At 49.6% G+C, this 14,620-nt stretch overlaps 2 protein-coding genes across 5 annotated transcripts in view; one reads left to right on the top strand and one right to left on the bottom strand.

The window, feature by feature from the left end:
- Positions 1-6,580: 6,580 nt before the first annotated feature.
- The window catches only part of CLSTN3 (calsyntenin 3), a 33,684-nt gene continuing 25,644 nt past the window's right edge, over positions 6,581-14,620 (top strand). The window contains exons 1-2 of one of the 4 annotated variants that reach the window (XM_041736707.1): positions 8,959-9,537; positions 11,978-12,033. Coding sequence is in view for 1 of the 4 variants with exons in the window: in XM_041736706.1 (XP_041592640.1) it covers positions 13,720-13,783 (64 nt within the window). In the remaining 3 variants the exon portion in view is untranslated. Of the gene's footprint in view, positions 6,603-8,377; positions 8,481-8,958; positions 9,538-11,977; positions 12,034-13,401; positions 13,784-14,620 lie in introns of those variants that run through there. The other 3 variants (XM_041736709.1, XM_041736708.1, XM_041736706.1) reach the window with 3 other exon arrangements.
- RBP5 (retinol binding protein 5) lies at positions 8,017-11,848 on the bottom strand. The gene is made up of 4 exons (XM_041736710.1): positions 11,600-11,848; positions 11,137-11,315; positions 8,797-8,898; positions 8,017-8,360 (listed from the first exon to the last, which is right to left on the bottom strand). The coding sequence occupies exons 1-4, from the start codon at positions 11,670-11,672 to the stop codon at positions 8,307-8,309; spliced, it is 408 nt and encodes a 135-aa protein (XP_041592644.1). The 5' UTR covers positions 11,673-11,848; the 3' UTR covers positions 8,017-8,306.

Below are 14,620 nucleotides of genomic sequence, written 5' to 3' on the forward strand. Positions count from 1 at the left end.
AAGGTGCCTAAGCCTTTTTCCTGTTTTCCTGACACAGAGGGTGAGGGAGTGAAGTTTACCCTGAGCATAGTCTTGTCCCATTTACTGTTCTGTAGTGAGAGTTCTGGCCACTGTCACGTGACCCTGCTTCTTACTGTTGGGTAGAGAAAGCAGGCATATGAATGCAGGGTGTCCTTGAACGCTCATCTGGGCCCCTGGCTGCAACCCTCTATGGTCTTCATTAAGTAATAAGGCTTCGGACACTGCAAGTAGATCTGGGCTTGGTAAGTGTTCTGTTTCTCTTGGGTGACAGCAGACATTATTGTATGCCAGGTTCAGGGGCTGCCCATAGCCAAGATTGCTGGGGAGAGCATAGCAGAATAGAGAGCCATTAAAACACCTTCCCCCCGGGTGCCTAAGTGGCTCAGTCAGTTACATGTCTGTCTTCGGCTCAGGTCATGATATCAGGGTCCTGGGATCAGGCCCACCTCAGGCTTCCTGCACAGCAGGGAGCCTGCTTCTCTCTCTGCCATTCCTCCTGCTTGTGCTCTCTAGTTCTCTCTTTCTCTGTCAGATAGATAGATAGATAGATAGATAGATAGATAGATAAAACACCTTCCCTGGTGTCCCCTCTTTCCAGCCATCAGATTTGGCTACATCTGGTGGCCTCTGCACATAGTCTTCTCCTATCTCTGTTTCTCCATTTCACCCTCCTTCTTTTCAACAAAGAAATCTTTGGTTCTGGTATCACCATGCTGGCCTTGGAGGGCTGGGGAGGACTCCAAAGATTCCTTACTCTGTGAGGCATAGTTGGCCACCTAGATGTAGTTCTCCCCTGTCTTGTATGTCTGAACACCATCTCCCCCACATTGCCACTGATCTTCAGGACTCTGATGCTCTGTCATCACAGAATTTGTCAATTAGCTTCCTACCAGCAAAGATTTGATATTATCTAAGATATTCTCCTTGCCTTTGGTTATGCAGTCTCTCTAATGACATGAGGCTTTTATTGAGTCATAGTCTGCTGCATTTATCCTATTAAAGCCACAAGGCAAGCTTACACATATGTAAAAGTCGGGGGTATTATCTGAAGATGCTGGATATTCTTTTTAACAATTACCTAGGGAAAAGCTGAGTTCTCAAAAAGTACTCTGGCAGGTGGACCTAAGAGAGGAAGGAAAGGGGGCACCTATCTACCTCTGACTTCACTTTCTTTAGGCTTCTAGAGGGTTAGACACTGAGATGTGGGTTCCTGGTCCTGGATACTCAGATTGTGTCTGGGCTTAGGGTTAGGATGGAAGGGTCTGTGACACTGAGTGTAGAGCCATACCTTTTTGTGGCTGGACAGGTTTTTACTGCCCTAAGTCACTTGCCCACATAGTTTTTCCAGCCTGGCAAATATTGAGACCATGGTGCTAGGAGGTGGGCCATTTGTGATGAAATCCAAAGCTGAGAATATGTGTTAGGTGCCTGTTGCTGTGTAATAAATCACTCATACATTTAGCAGTTTAAAACAGTTTCTGAAGGTCAGAAATCCAGAAGTAGCTTAGATGAGTGATGTTGGCTGAATCTCTCACAGGGTTCAATCAAGTTATTGGCCACGGCTGCACTCATCTGAAGGCTTGGCTGGGGCTGGAGGATGGCTTCCTCACATGATCACGGGCAGGTCACTCCCTCTTCCCTGATACAGTGTAGGAGAAGAATACACGAGTATGGGAATGCCAGGAAGCAGGGATCATTGAAGGCCATCTTGGAAGTTGGTTGGGTATCATCGAAATAGACATATTATTTTAGTAAAATAAATGCAGGTCAGTTAGTAGGATGCTATTTTTTTTAGGTATGATTGTATTTCAGATGCATTAACCTGAAACCAGAGTACCTTTGGGGGCTCTGACCCTCTTTCTTACTTTAAGATTTGAAGGGTTCCTTCACTCATCCCCACCAAGTAGCAGGAACATACAGATCAAAGTATGGCCTATAGGAGACCAAACTCAAAAGAGGTAAGGCTTTGGGAGGCCGGCAAAGAGTTAAAAAGGACCAAGAAGCTGTTGAGAAGGAGAAAGGAAGAGAAGCAGGGAGAAACCCTAAATAGAATGTGTTTTCCAACCTAAGGGAGGGTAACTGTAGCATGAGTCTTAAGAATCTAGGACAATGGTCCCACACCAGCAGATTATCTAAAGGGATAAGTTCAGAGGCTGGAGATTCCAGTTCCAAATCTCCCATGCCCCATGGGCTATGTGTGGACTTTCAAGCCTGAAATAAAAGTCCTTTAGTAAAGAACTCTTTAAACATACTGTGTATGTGCTTTGCTTGTTAATAGCGAGGCAGTTCTGCTATATCCTGCATCATCCCTTCCATCCACAATGAGTTTATGGATGGGGCTGCATTTACACCTCAGATAATTGACTCATATATTACTCTCTGTTCTATTTTGCTTTTGTTTTCCCGAAGACTTTAATAAACTGTTATTTCAAATGGTTCACCTTTGTCCCATCTGTGCTAGTCACTAAGAAATGAGTGGTGGGGAAGCAAAACAGGGTGGTGAGTGGCAACAGAGACTAGGGGAGCCACTTTGAAGAGAGACAGAATGCTTTGTGATCTAGCTGTTCCTTTCCATGTTGGGGTTCTTTCTCCATTGGGGACCTTACAGGATAGACTTTAGTTACGCTAAGGATGACAATTTCCTGACTGCTAGGTCAAGGAATAGGAGCAAATCTTTTCTAAAAACAGTGCAGAAAGAGAGAGGAATCCAAGGGGAGGGTGTGGGTGTGGAAGGCAAGATAGTAGATCAGTCGTAGAACATTGAGGCTGAACAGAACCAGTTCTGTGGCACAGAGAAATGAAACAATTTGCCCGCAATCACCCAGCGCGGCAGCAATAAATGACTCCTCAAGCAGCGTTTTTAGCTCTGCCTTGCCTGTCTGCTTAGGTCAACGAATACCCACCACTACTGTTCTGTGCATGGAGGAAAGAGAAGAGTAAGTGCTGGCTCTCAGCAGTCTTAGAGAACACTGGATGAAAAGACCACATGGATAATACACACAGCTCTCCCCACACACTGTACTTGGAAGAGACATGTTATGAGACAGGCTTAGGAGGAATATGCACATTAGCGCAGAAGGAAGACTGCAGTTGATGCTTAAATAGACCCTCCTCCTCCTGGCTCATCTGTGAGGGCAGGCAGTAGGGCTGGAGAAACCCTACTGAGTCCAGAATGGAGGGGTCGCTGGGGCTTCATGAGTGTACAAGGAGGACACAGGATATTAGGCAGGGGACTCTGCCAAAGGGAAAAGGGCAGACAAAGGAAAAGAGAGTTGAGATGCGGGCAGGGGTGGCTTGCAGAGGAGTTGAAGAGAAGAGGAGTTGTGGAGGTGAGAACAAGCATATTTCTTTCTATTTCCCCTTTTGGGGTTGATAGATGTTCCCAACTTTCCCCTCTCACTTTAAGATATTCTCCACGGAGGTCTTTGGAGAAGAAGGGTTTATTTAGGGTTCGGATTTCTCTTCTAATCCCAAATCTGATTGAGGCCTATATCTGACCTGGGGCAGGTGGGTGGAGGCCTCTCAGGCAAGGAGGAAGCATGAGAAAAAGCCCCAGGACAGGCATAAAGGTGCTGGTTGGTTTTGGCATCCATACGCAAGAAGAGTGAGGACCAGAAAGATCAAGGGAAAGTGGCTGCACCTGCAGCTCGTGACCTGAGCCCCTGTCATTGGTCCAGCCTCTTAAATGGTGTAGCTTTGATGTGTACTGTGGAGGAGGGATCCCTGAGGGGCTCAGAGGTACTGCTGGAGCCTGATGGCTCCGTGTGCGCTCTCACTGCAGTGGCAGTGGCGCTGGGGCCGGGCAGCTACCCCACCATCAGCTCCCTCTCCCCTGCAGGGAAGCCTTCTCTTCGTTGGTGAGAAGGCAGGCATGGCTATGGCTTCTGGAAGCTTAGTGGGCAGGAAGAGAAATACCCATCCAGATTTTGGGATAGTACACTTGTCCTCATGGGAATGAGGGGCCACAGGATAGACAAAGAATTACTGGTTATAGAGCCATGGAGCAGGCAGGTGTTTTATTTGCCTGAGTAGCCAAGGTGAAAGCTATACTATATCTAAATCTCCAGTGTCACTTAACACTCTGGTATAAATATAATATAAGCCACCATGTGACATTGGCACAGAAGCATTGGCAGTGACGCCTTATTCTTTACTGTACAGTACAAGGCTTTGCTTCCAGTTAAGGGAATTTCAATCATCAGGGAAGAGGCAAGAGATGACAAAACTAATAAGAGCTAATATTCATCAGTTCTTACTCTATTGCAGGTATTATGCTGAGTGATTTTACATGGAATCATCAAAAAATTCCTTGGAGAAAGGAAATACTCTTGGTATTGCTTCATATGACCAGTAAAGGTGTCTTATTTACTGAGGTGATTTATTTAGTTGTTGGATACGCTCACACACGTCGTAAGATATGGCAGTTTGACTCCAGAGCCTACTCCCCTGACCACTGTGTAATACTCCTTCTCAACTTTAGGTGTGAGTTTAAGTTGATCTAGAGCTTCTGAGGCAAGTGATTTATCCATGAACCCAATGGCCTGACTATGCTGGTGACCCTCTGCTTGGGCACTGGCTATGGGGGGCAGAAAAGAGGTTCCTAGGGCTACTCTTCTCACTAGGGGTCAGAACAAAAGTGAAGGCAGAAGGAAGTGAGATGTGAGACTGGGTGGGTAGAGGAGGGCAGGAGGTTTACCCCCCGCTAGGTGGTGGGCCAGGAAGTCCTTGAGAGAACAGTGGTCTTCTTGTTCTTGATGGAAGGCTAGCTGCATGACAGTGGGTATACAGTGTGGAGCATAGGTGCCCACAGAGCTGGCCCAGAGCCTTCCTGTTGGCTGAGATCTAGGAGCAGAGGGGGATGGCCTGATGGGTGCTGATTCTGGCCTCTGGTCAGGCAAGGTCACTGCTTGCACCCTTGGCTTCAGAGATTTGGTTTCCTTCCTTCCTTCCTTTCTTTCTTTCTTTCTTTCTTTCTTTCTTTCTTTCTTTCTTTCTTTCTTTCTTTCTTTCTTTCCCTTGATGCAAACCCAGGTCAGCCCATCAGAGTCCTTCCCAGAGTTCCCTGATTTGGCCATCAAGTCCTCTCACCCAATATCCTTTAACCCTCTGTTATACCTACAAGGTCTCCCCATCCTCACCTGTCCATAATCATGGATATAGCCCTGGGATGGCTCCAGGTCATCCTGATAGCATGTGTGCTGCTGTGATTGAGGGGGTTATAGCCCGGAGAAGTCAGGGGAGACTCCCAGAGAGCTAGTGGAGATACTGGAGATGGTTCCCAGGCTGCGTAGGAGCAGTAAGCTCTAGAAGAGGAAGTCTGTGGCAGGGAAAGGCAGGCCATGGTCAGGGCTAGCTTCCTGCTCTTATCTTCATCTTTAGCTATATTGGGAACTTCTGATCTATTACTGACTTGGGTATGTAAGCCTGGACCCGATGTAGTTCTTGCCTTGTTGGGTTGGGGAAAGGGATTGATATGATGAGAATTCTGCTCTCTCTTGGGATCTCAGGATTTGCAATGGCTTCTAAGGGTCCTCTGCTGCCAGTAAGGGGTGCAACCATGTTGTAGGATGAAACTCCTGACTGGGATGACCTTTGTGCTTTAGACTTGAGGAATTTCCTGCTTTTGCCTGAGATTTCTTTTCCACATACAGGTCTGGGCATGTGGGGTGGGGTTCACGAGGGAGATAGAGGCTGAAGAGAGAGGGGAAGTGGGGAGGGGTACTTGGCTAGACTTTGCTGCTCCTGCCCACTCTCTGATCCCCTACCAGAAGGTGGAGCCTGAGGCCTTGGGCTGCATATGGTTCTCTGTGTCAGAGGGAACACACTTGCTCTTGGTGGATCCACTGCTCCACTGCTCGTCACTTTCTTCTGAGAAGAAGGATCTGTATTGATGTAGGGAATCAAGACTAAAAGATCATCTGAAGTTCAAGTCAGAAGGTTGTTTGTGACCATATGGTGCTATCTGGGCCTGAGGAAGAGGGAGCAGGGCATGGGGCTGGCTTAGAAGGGTGCAATTATTCCCTCTCTTATGGAAATAAACATTTTGGATTCCCGATCATCAACCTGGGGGCTAGGACTCTGGTAAACAAAGTTACACTTGGTCCTCAGACCCGCAGCTTTGTGTGCTCCTGGACAGGCTGGGGGTGGGACTTCCTTGAGGGCTATTTCCCTCCCTTCTTTCATAGGTTGGTACCCCTGGTAACCTTCTCTTCTATCTGAGGACAGATGGAGCAGCCTGATTTGAATGAGAGGTTGGGGTTTTATCAGGGTTAGTACACAGGTTGGGAATTGGTGGTGGTGGTATGGTGTGTGCGTGCTGCACGCGTGTGTGGTGGGAAATGGAATATTCAAGACACTGGTGGTGGAGGGAGGATTAACTTTGGATGTTTCTTTGACTCTCACTGCAGTGATCAGCGCCCCCTGCTGCCCACAGGGGAAACAGCAGCCCCAGCTTCCCAGTCTCAGCAGGTCCCTGCTCCCACCCCGCCCCTCCTTGGTGATGTGAAGCTGATCCGTCCTCTGATTGCTTGTGCTTCTTTGGGGGATCTCCAGCCTTCTGTTGGACTCTGGCTCCTGAAGAGGTAAGATCAAGTGGAGGATGTGGACTTGCAGTGTGGATGACTGGATGCTCATGTCACAGGAGTGCTGGAGGGTTTAGCTTGGACCTGACAGTCACCATGGAGGCCTCCAAACTCTGCGGTCAGGCTCTTTGGCAAGCAAGACTGCAGCAAGGGGCGCTGGACCAACATGAAGGGCACAGAGGACAGTCCTGTGGGGAGAGGCTTGGACATACCCTATGATCTCATAGGGGCCAGGACATTGCATTGCCCTGGTCACTTGGGCAATGGGTGACTATACATGGAGCATTTTCCTTTGGCTTCACTGTACCTTGGAAAGGGTCAAGACAGGTTCCATCAGTCCCTAGAGCTTCTGCTGGATGGCTTTGCCCAGAGAAGAGCTCTCTACTCCCCACTCTACTGGGGACATCTGCAGAGAAACTGTCAGGGTTCCACTCTGAGTTTTTTTCTTTTTCTTTCCCAAATTATTTCAGGGTGTCTAGTAAGATTAGCATTTCAAAACTAGTGACTGTCTTGAATGGGTAGGGGTTTAGCCATTGCAGGAAGAGGGGGCAGGGGTGATCATCCAGTGAGCACAGACGAGGGACTTTCCAACAAGCCCTGCCTCCCACACAGTCAGACTTTTTCTCCATCCCACACTGAGCCCTCCTCGCCCAGACTCTTGCTCCAAAGGACTTTTATTCTGAAAGGACAAGGCCCCTGGAGGTGGGGAGGTGTCCAGAGGCTGGAGCTGGCCCTGATCTTGAACAGGCCCCACCCTTTGGGCTCTTTTCCAGGGTATTCTGGAGCCCTAAGGGAGGGGCCTTGCTGTTCTCACTCCTCCCTCTTATCCTCTGTCCCAACCTTTCTGGCCTTCAAGCAGAGGATCCCTATAGCCAGGCATATCGGTCTTCTTCCTACTGTTGCCTTCACACCCCCATGTCCCTCATCTTTCTAGTCCTGGACCTTGTATTTTTCTTTGTCTGTTTGCCTTGTCTGTTTCCCCTTTCAATCTTTTCTAGCCTTCTTGCTGCCTATCCTTTCCAAAGGAGGCATGGAGGCCAGGTCACTATTCCAAAGCTTCGTAGCTTCCCCCAGCACTAGACAAAGGTCTTACTTACCCTGTCCCATCCCACTTACCCATAATGTAGCATGGAAATATAAGATGTCATTCAGACATTGGTACATGTGGTCTGTTGAACTCTGTGTGGATGAGGCCTGCCTTGAGCTGGTTCTGTTGATCACATGTGGCTTTCTTGAGAATAAGGACAGGAAACAGACAAAATCTACCAGGGGTTCCTACTTAAATTCTTGAACCCCAGTCGGTTTTCCAAAAGTTCCACCGAGACAGAATTCTCACTTGGCCCCAAATGCTCAAAGATCAGTTCTTTCTTAGATGGAAAATAAAAGACCAAATGAATTAAGGAGTCGAGATCCATTGCTCTCAAGGGGTATTTCCCCTTTACCTGTTTCTTTCATCTAGGAGGCCAGACCAGGAATTGGATATGAAGCAGCTATTAGGCAGTGGAGTGTGAGAAAAAAAGGACTTTGGCCTGGGAACTAAAGTTATAGATTAGCATGGGGAGAGGTGAGGAGGGGCCAGGAGGAAGAGTAGTAAGTGGCTGGAGAAGGGGACTGTTGACCTGGGACAATCTGGGCTGGAAGGAGTACAAGCAAGAGGAGTCTGGGGACTGGTGCAGTCTGGAGGGGCCATCAGCTCCTCTCTGGCTATTTGACTTTCCTGAAGACTTGCTCGCACACGGCATCCCTTGCAGTTAGTTCCTGGAGACAGAGGAGGAATAATGAGGAGAGAGAAAGAAGGTTCTTGCCAGCCACAGTTCCTTTCTTGAGGTCCTTAAGCTCCGTTTTATCCTTCAGGATACAACAACTAGAGCATTTGATGTATGGAGAATTGTTTCATTATCCTACAACTTCAACTTTTTACCCCAGAGGGAGGAAGGGAGCTGGGTCACAGAATGTGAAATAGCTAAGCCTCTATCTCTCCGCTCATGATTTATGGACATTCATCTGACTGGTAGCTAGGGCCCATCTGCTCCCCTCTATTTCTTTCTCTCTTTACTCTTCCCAGCACTTTTGTTTTCCTTTCTTCGTTGCCTTCCTTGGAGGTAGGCAGGGAGTGGAGTAGGAGGCTGATTTGATTTGGGCAAGGGGATGAGTCCTAGCTGGAAGCCCCTCTCCCAACCCTCACCAAGCTTACCAGATACAACTTCTCTCCCTCCAGCCAGTGTCTCCAGCCTCGGTTAGGGACCTCCCCTTTCTGCACACATACCAGCTGCTCCTCCTCCCAGGTTACTATGGTCTATAGGGAAAGCAGGAATAAGGGAAGATTTGGGGGCAGAACACCCAAATGTATCCAACTCACTCTGGCTGAGCTGTCCCACTTCACACCACAGCTGATACTATCCTTCATTCTGAGTGAGAGGACTGCTCTGATTCTACAGGACTCCCCTCCTCAACCCCCAAAGGCCACTGAGGGAAGGCTCATAGTTTGTCTACAGTGACTACTAGGGCAGACCAAGGATGGAACAGGATAACCAGGGGTAAAATTTGGGGGTGGGTGGATGATGAAGAACACAAACTTTGTCCTTTGGATACTTCCAGATGGACTGGAGGGTCATTTGGGAAAGAAGAGGACTGGTTGGAAGTCCTATCAGGAAATCTCTCTTCTTTCTGAGTTTTAAGGACAGCTGAAGTGTCCCTGAGACAACCTCCTGAGACCCCTGGGCATTGCAATCAACATTTATTAAACCCTTCCATAAAATAGGCCGTGGTAACCAAGGAGTTCAGCATCTTGATCAGATAGAGCAGGAAACAGGTATCTATGATGCCAGGCAAGTGTTGGGCATGGGAATAGGGAGATCTCAGTTTTAAGAAAGTGAGGAACTAGTTAGATTGGAGATACTGGGAAATTTCTTGCAAGGAATGGAGCAGCATAAAGGTAAGAAAGAAGGTCAGGGGTGCCTGGGTGGCTCAATCAGTTGGGTGTTTGACTCTTGATTTCAACTAGGGTAGTGGTCTCAGGGTAGTGGAATTGAGCCCTCCATTGGGCTCTCCACTCAGTGGGAAGTCTGCTTGAGGATTTTTTCCTCTCCTTCTCCATTGGTGCCTCCCTCCTGGGGGCGGGGGGGGGGGCGCGGATAGATAGATATTTGAAAAAGGAAAAAAAAAAAAAAAGAAAGAAAGAAGGCCAAACAGTCGTAAGGGGCTCTAAACTAGAGCATTTGTGGGAAAGACCATTGTATGCTACGGATCTCATCTAGAATATAATGGATTGTTACTGAAAGGGTTTCATTCATGGTCACTTTTACATTTTAGATAAATCTTTGTGGCTACAGTATGCAGAGTGGGTTAGAGAAGGATTAAGATTGGGGGCTGGTTTCGGGCACGAGGTCAGAAATGAGGACTTGAATGAAGGCGGCATTAGTGAGAAAGGCTAAGAAGAATCAGAGATGTTCAGTGGAAATATAATGGGCCACAAACACAAGCCACATTAGAAAAGGAAAAAGAAACAAGTGGAATTAATTTTAGTATTATATCTTATTTAACCTAGAATATTCAAAATAGTATAATTTCAGCATGTGATTAAAATAAAAATTACTGAGATGTTTTACATTCTTTGGTATTTTCTCAAAAGCCCACTATGTATTTTATACTTATACCTCAGTTTGGAATAGTTACATTTCATGTGTTCAAAGGCCATATATGGCCAGTAGCAACTATGTTGGACAGTGAAGAAATGTTACAAAGACTTCTTGACCAATTAGATGTGGTTCACGTGTGTGTGTGTGTGTGTGTGTGTGTGTGTGTGTTGGGGCGCAGGGGTAAGGAGACAGAAGATATTGCTGTGACTCCCAGGTGTCTGGTATGGCTGGCTATTGTCATTAATGAAGACAGTAAATATTAGAGCAGGAATAGGTTTGGGTAGGAAGGTAATGAATTTGGCTTTGAACTTCAGGCATACAGATGGAAACATTGTGCATGCAGATGAAAACTTTACCCGGGAGCTCAGGAGGCAGCTCTGGCTGGAGGATCTATGTCCAGGACAGTGTATGGATGGTAGCAGAAAGCATGGGTATAGATAGTTTAGACTTTGTCTGTGTACAGACAAGAGAGAGAAAGTCAAGGATAAAATACTAGGGGGAATCCCAGTTAAAGGGATTAATAGGGGAACTAGAGTCTGCAATGGAGAACAAAAGAAAAGCGTAAGAAGCAGAAAGAAATAGAGGAGAGTGGACTCATAGAGGCTAAGGGAAAAGAGACTGCAGTGATCAACATGGTCACAGTCTAGAGGGTGAACAAATATTTCTCCTTTGGACTGAGGGTGACCTGTCCTTTGTGTTCTTTTGGCTGGCGATAAGAGGGGGCAGGAAAGAGCGGGTTGGGGGAGCACCTGGGAACTGTTACCCAGGGGACTCTGCAGCCTGCTGTAGTGATCACTTTTCTCTAGTTGGGAAAGGTCACTTCGTTTCACCCCAGATTGTTAGGAGGCACCTACATGCTCCCCCATGTGCTGTCTCCCAAGCCTGAGGAAAAGTACCTGGCATTTTCGTCCATCCACGATCCTTAGATCTTCCTCAAACTCAACTCCCACCTCGAATTCCAGAATGTAGTTGCGGAACGTGCTGAGGGTCTTCACTATCATGTGGTTGCCCTGATGGTCAATCTCCTTGTCTGGCTTGAGCAGCAGCACTATCTTCCGCAGAGCCATGTTGATGTCTGTGGGGGCTATCTCTTAGCGGGGCTCCTACAAGCCAGCCAGGGGCATCCCCACCTACAGCGGCACCTTAGGGCTGTGGGCTACCCCTTAGCTGGGTCTGAGACCATAGATTGACTCTCTCCCACCAATGCCCTGGCTAGAAATGGATCCCAAGTCAGGGGTCACCACTTGAGCATTTCCACTGCATCCAACCCCAGTACTCCCTCTACTCAATGGGACAGAGAGACAGGGAGGGAAAGGGAAAAAGGGGAGTGAAAGGGGTCTGGGAGGGTGAGGCCATTACTTAGGGCTTGCAGGTAGTCCTCCATGTTCTTCTGTGAGACAAAGCAGTAGTAGCCGGTGAGGTTGGGAGGCATTGTCTGGGCTGGCCAAGATGGAGCTTGAGATTTCAGGAGAATATAGCAGGCAGGGTACGCAGGGAGCGGGTGTTGTCTGGCAGCTGAGGCTGAGAGACTCCAGGCTGGCCTACACACACACACACACAGACTGTGTAGAGGTCTATGCTTACCAGGGTTTTGAAAGGGCTGGGCCCTGTTGCAATAAGAGTTCCTACCAGACTTCCTCCCTCCTCGCATAATGAGTTTGGGGCTGGTGCCTGCAGCCTGAGGGAGGGGTAGGAACTTGGCAGCTTGGTGCCTGACCTCACTTTTTCTTGAGGAAGGAACCTGGAGCAGGATCTGGAGCTGTCAATCATCTAAGACTTGAGCCTTTCTGAAGGTGAGTTTTGGCTTCCAGCCCATTTCCAGCAGGCTTGGGAAATGTCCCAGAGCTCTGAGGGGGGGCAGTCTCCCCCGGGAGAGGTCTAGTCTTGCTGTGTTGGAGTGGGGGCTTCCAGCCTCATGCAGGGATGGGTTCTAACAATATCCTGAGATCCTGGGACTGAGTCAGGGATCCAGGAAGGTATGAGGGGTGTGTGGGGAAAGATGGGGACCAGTCAGCTGGCCAGGAGCCACAGTGAAGAAAATGCTCTAGTGCTGCCTCCCACAACTCTCTCAGACAGCTTCGCAGAGTTGGGGCCCCTGACTCTGGCATTCCAAACTGTTTGTCCTGTGGTGCCATTAGGAAGGAAAAGAGAAATTGCTCTTCCCAAGCACAGAGGGGATTGTCAGTGCGATGAGCTGTTGTCAAAATGTGTTGCGTTCAAAGTCCTGAGTAGAAAGTGAGGGAGGAGTTTGGTTAGTTATTCTGGAAAATTTTGGCTTGGAACCTAGGGGTTTCCCTCGGCCTCTGAAGTCACCTCCAATGGTTTATCACCTCCAATTCCCAGTCTTTGGACAGCTCACACTTACCATGTATGTTACCATGGTGGGGGCTGCCTAAATTATTGTGCACCTCACCTCCACCCTCCACCCCCTTTTCTCTCTCTTTCTCTTGCTCTTTCAAACCTACCAACTTCCCTGGCTTCAGAATCAACTGGGTTGGTTCATCATGGTGTAAGGTGAGAAATTCGGAAGGGGGAGGCACGGAGCTTAGGTGGTGGACAAAAGCCCAACTAGTAGTGTATCTTCTCGACAGGTGTGTGTGTGTATGCGCGCCCCAGCGCGCGCGCACAAATCTTTCCCTCTTTCTCCAGTCCCAGAACGCTTTCCGCCTCCCTGCTGGCCATCCATGGTTTCCTCAGACAGCCGGGGCTGAGAACTGAAAAGCTAGGTAGGATCTCTTGGTTTCAGGCTGTGGGTTTTGCTTCAAGGCTCCCAGGAGGCACGCAGCAGGGACTTGCTGATGGAATGGGCTGTGGAAGGAGGTTAATGCAGAGTTGGGGGGGGGGGCGGGTGACGTGATACTGCTCCTCTTCGCCTCCCTCAGGTCTCCGTTGACGTCTTCCTTTCCCACCCCCAGGCTCTGGCTTCTCGATTCTCCCAATGTCCCTCTTATTTCCCACCCCCTCTACGGCTTTCCAGCTTCCTCCCCAGCCCCCGCAGTTCCCTTGCTCCCCCAAATTGCAGTCTAGGGAAAAAGCCCTAACACAGTCTCCCGCCCCTGCTACTCGGTCCCATTGGTTCCCTCCCCCCCTGCAGCACCTGGCCCCCCCAGCCACCCGATTGGCCAGCGGCCCCATCAGTCCGCGCCTGGCCGTGCTGACGTCATCCTGCAGTAGCGGGGATGGGGTGGGAATGAGGGAGAGAGTGAGGACGCCCGGCTCCAGAGCGAACGAGAAGCCTCTGCAAGTCCCTCACCTCAGCCGCCCAGGTTGGGGTCTGCGTAGGTCTGCTCTATGGACTAGTGTGGGCGGCAGGCCCTTTTCTGTCCCTGCCTTGCAGCCCGCTATCTTCCGTCCCCTCCTTGGAGAGCCCCCCGCATCCCTCCCCCAAGGGTGGAATCAGCCGGCTGGAGGCTCCTGGGGGAGAGCGATCGCCTGGCCCTGCCCTGCCCTCCCCTGCCCACACCACACCACACCACACCATGATCCTCCTGCTGTTACCCCTCTTGCTGGCCTCCCTGTTCCCCTCCAGCTCCTCTAACAAAGGTAAGTGAGATGGGGATAGGGGGGCCCTGAGAGAGGGGTATCCAGCAGCCCGTGTAGGGGTAGGGGTGGGCAGGGGTCGTGGAAGCTTTCTGGCAAATGGCAGGTGTGGTTTCTTCTGACCATCCCCCTTCCTATACGTTTTCTGAGAGCTGCCCCCTTCTCTCCTTCACATCCCCTTCCCCACATCGTCCTCTCTGGTCCGTTTCTGCCCATGTGCTTCTCTGGCTCCCATTTGGTCCTCATTTTCCTCCTGGGGTCTCTGTGTCTCCGGCCTCCAGTTTCTGCCTGTGGGAGATATCTCAGGTCTCAGAAGGACTTGCCCCTGAAGGGTGATACACATCTCTGGATAGTTCTCTGCGCTCACTGGGGTGTGCCCGCACTGAGAGTGTGTGGCAGATCCATCTGGCTCATCCCCATCCCATCCTGGGGAGAAACAGTTCCTTGCAGCTCAGCAATTCGGAGCACGTATGTTTTGGCGTGTTCCTCTGCATCTGTACCCTGCATACAGCTGGGCTGAGGGTTATCAGAGCTGCCCTCTCTGGCAGACAGCAGGGAAATTCAGCTGGGTGAGGCCAACGGAGGGACCCCGGTGGAGGGGGGGAGGGATGGAGGGGAGGGGGAGGACAGGGCTCAGGTAGGTGGAGAAAGGCTGGTAAGGGCAGAAGTGGGTGTGTGTGTGTGGGGGGGTGCTAAATGAGTGGTGAGAGGGAAAGCTGAGAAGGAGTAGGGAGATGAGGCATGGGAGGGGGACAAGAAGGAGATGGGAGAGGGTAAAGGTGGAGGCAAAAAAGAGAGGATGGATAGGAGATTTAAGAACAGGTGAGGAGAGGGGGAAGA

The sequence above is a fragment of the Vulpes lagopus genome, chromosome 21 (assembly GCF_018345385.1).
Source record: "Vulpes lagopus strain Blue_001 chromosome 21, ASM1834538v1, whole genome shotgun sequence".
NCBI classification, from domain to species: domain Eukaryota; kingdom Metazoa; phylum Chordata; class Mammalia; order Carnivora; family Canidae; genus Vulpes; species Vulpes lagopus.

Bases quoted from the DNA above. Each gene is read 5' to 3' on its own strand.
- RBP5 (XM_041736710.1), bottom strand. From the start codon at position 11,672: ATGCCTCCCAACCTCACCGGCTACTACTGCTTTGTCTCACAGAAGAAC. The intron at 11,316-11,599 runs GTAATGGCCTCA...TAGCCCCCACAG, and splicing joins GGACTACCTGCAAGCCCTAA to ACATCAACATGGCTCTGCGG. The intron at 8,899-11,136 runs GTACTTTTCCTC...CTTTCCCTATAG, and splicing joins TGGATGGACGAAAATGCCAG to ACCATAGTAACCTGGGAGGA.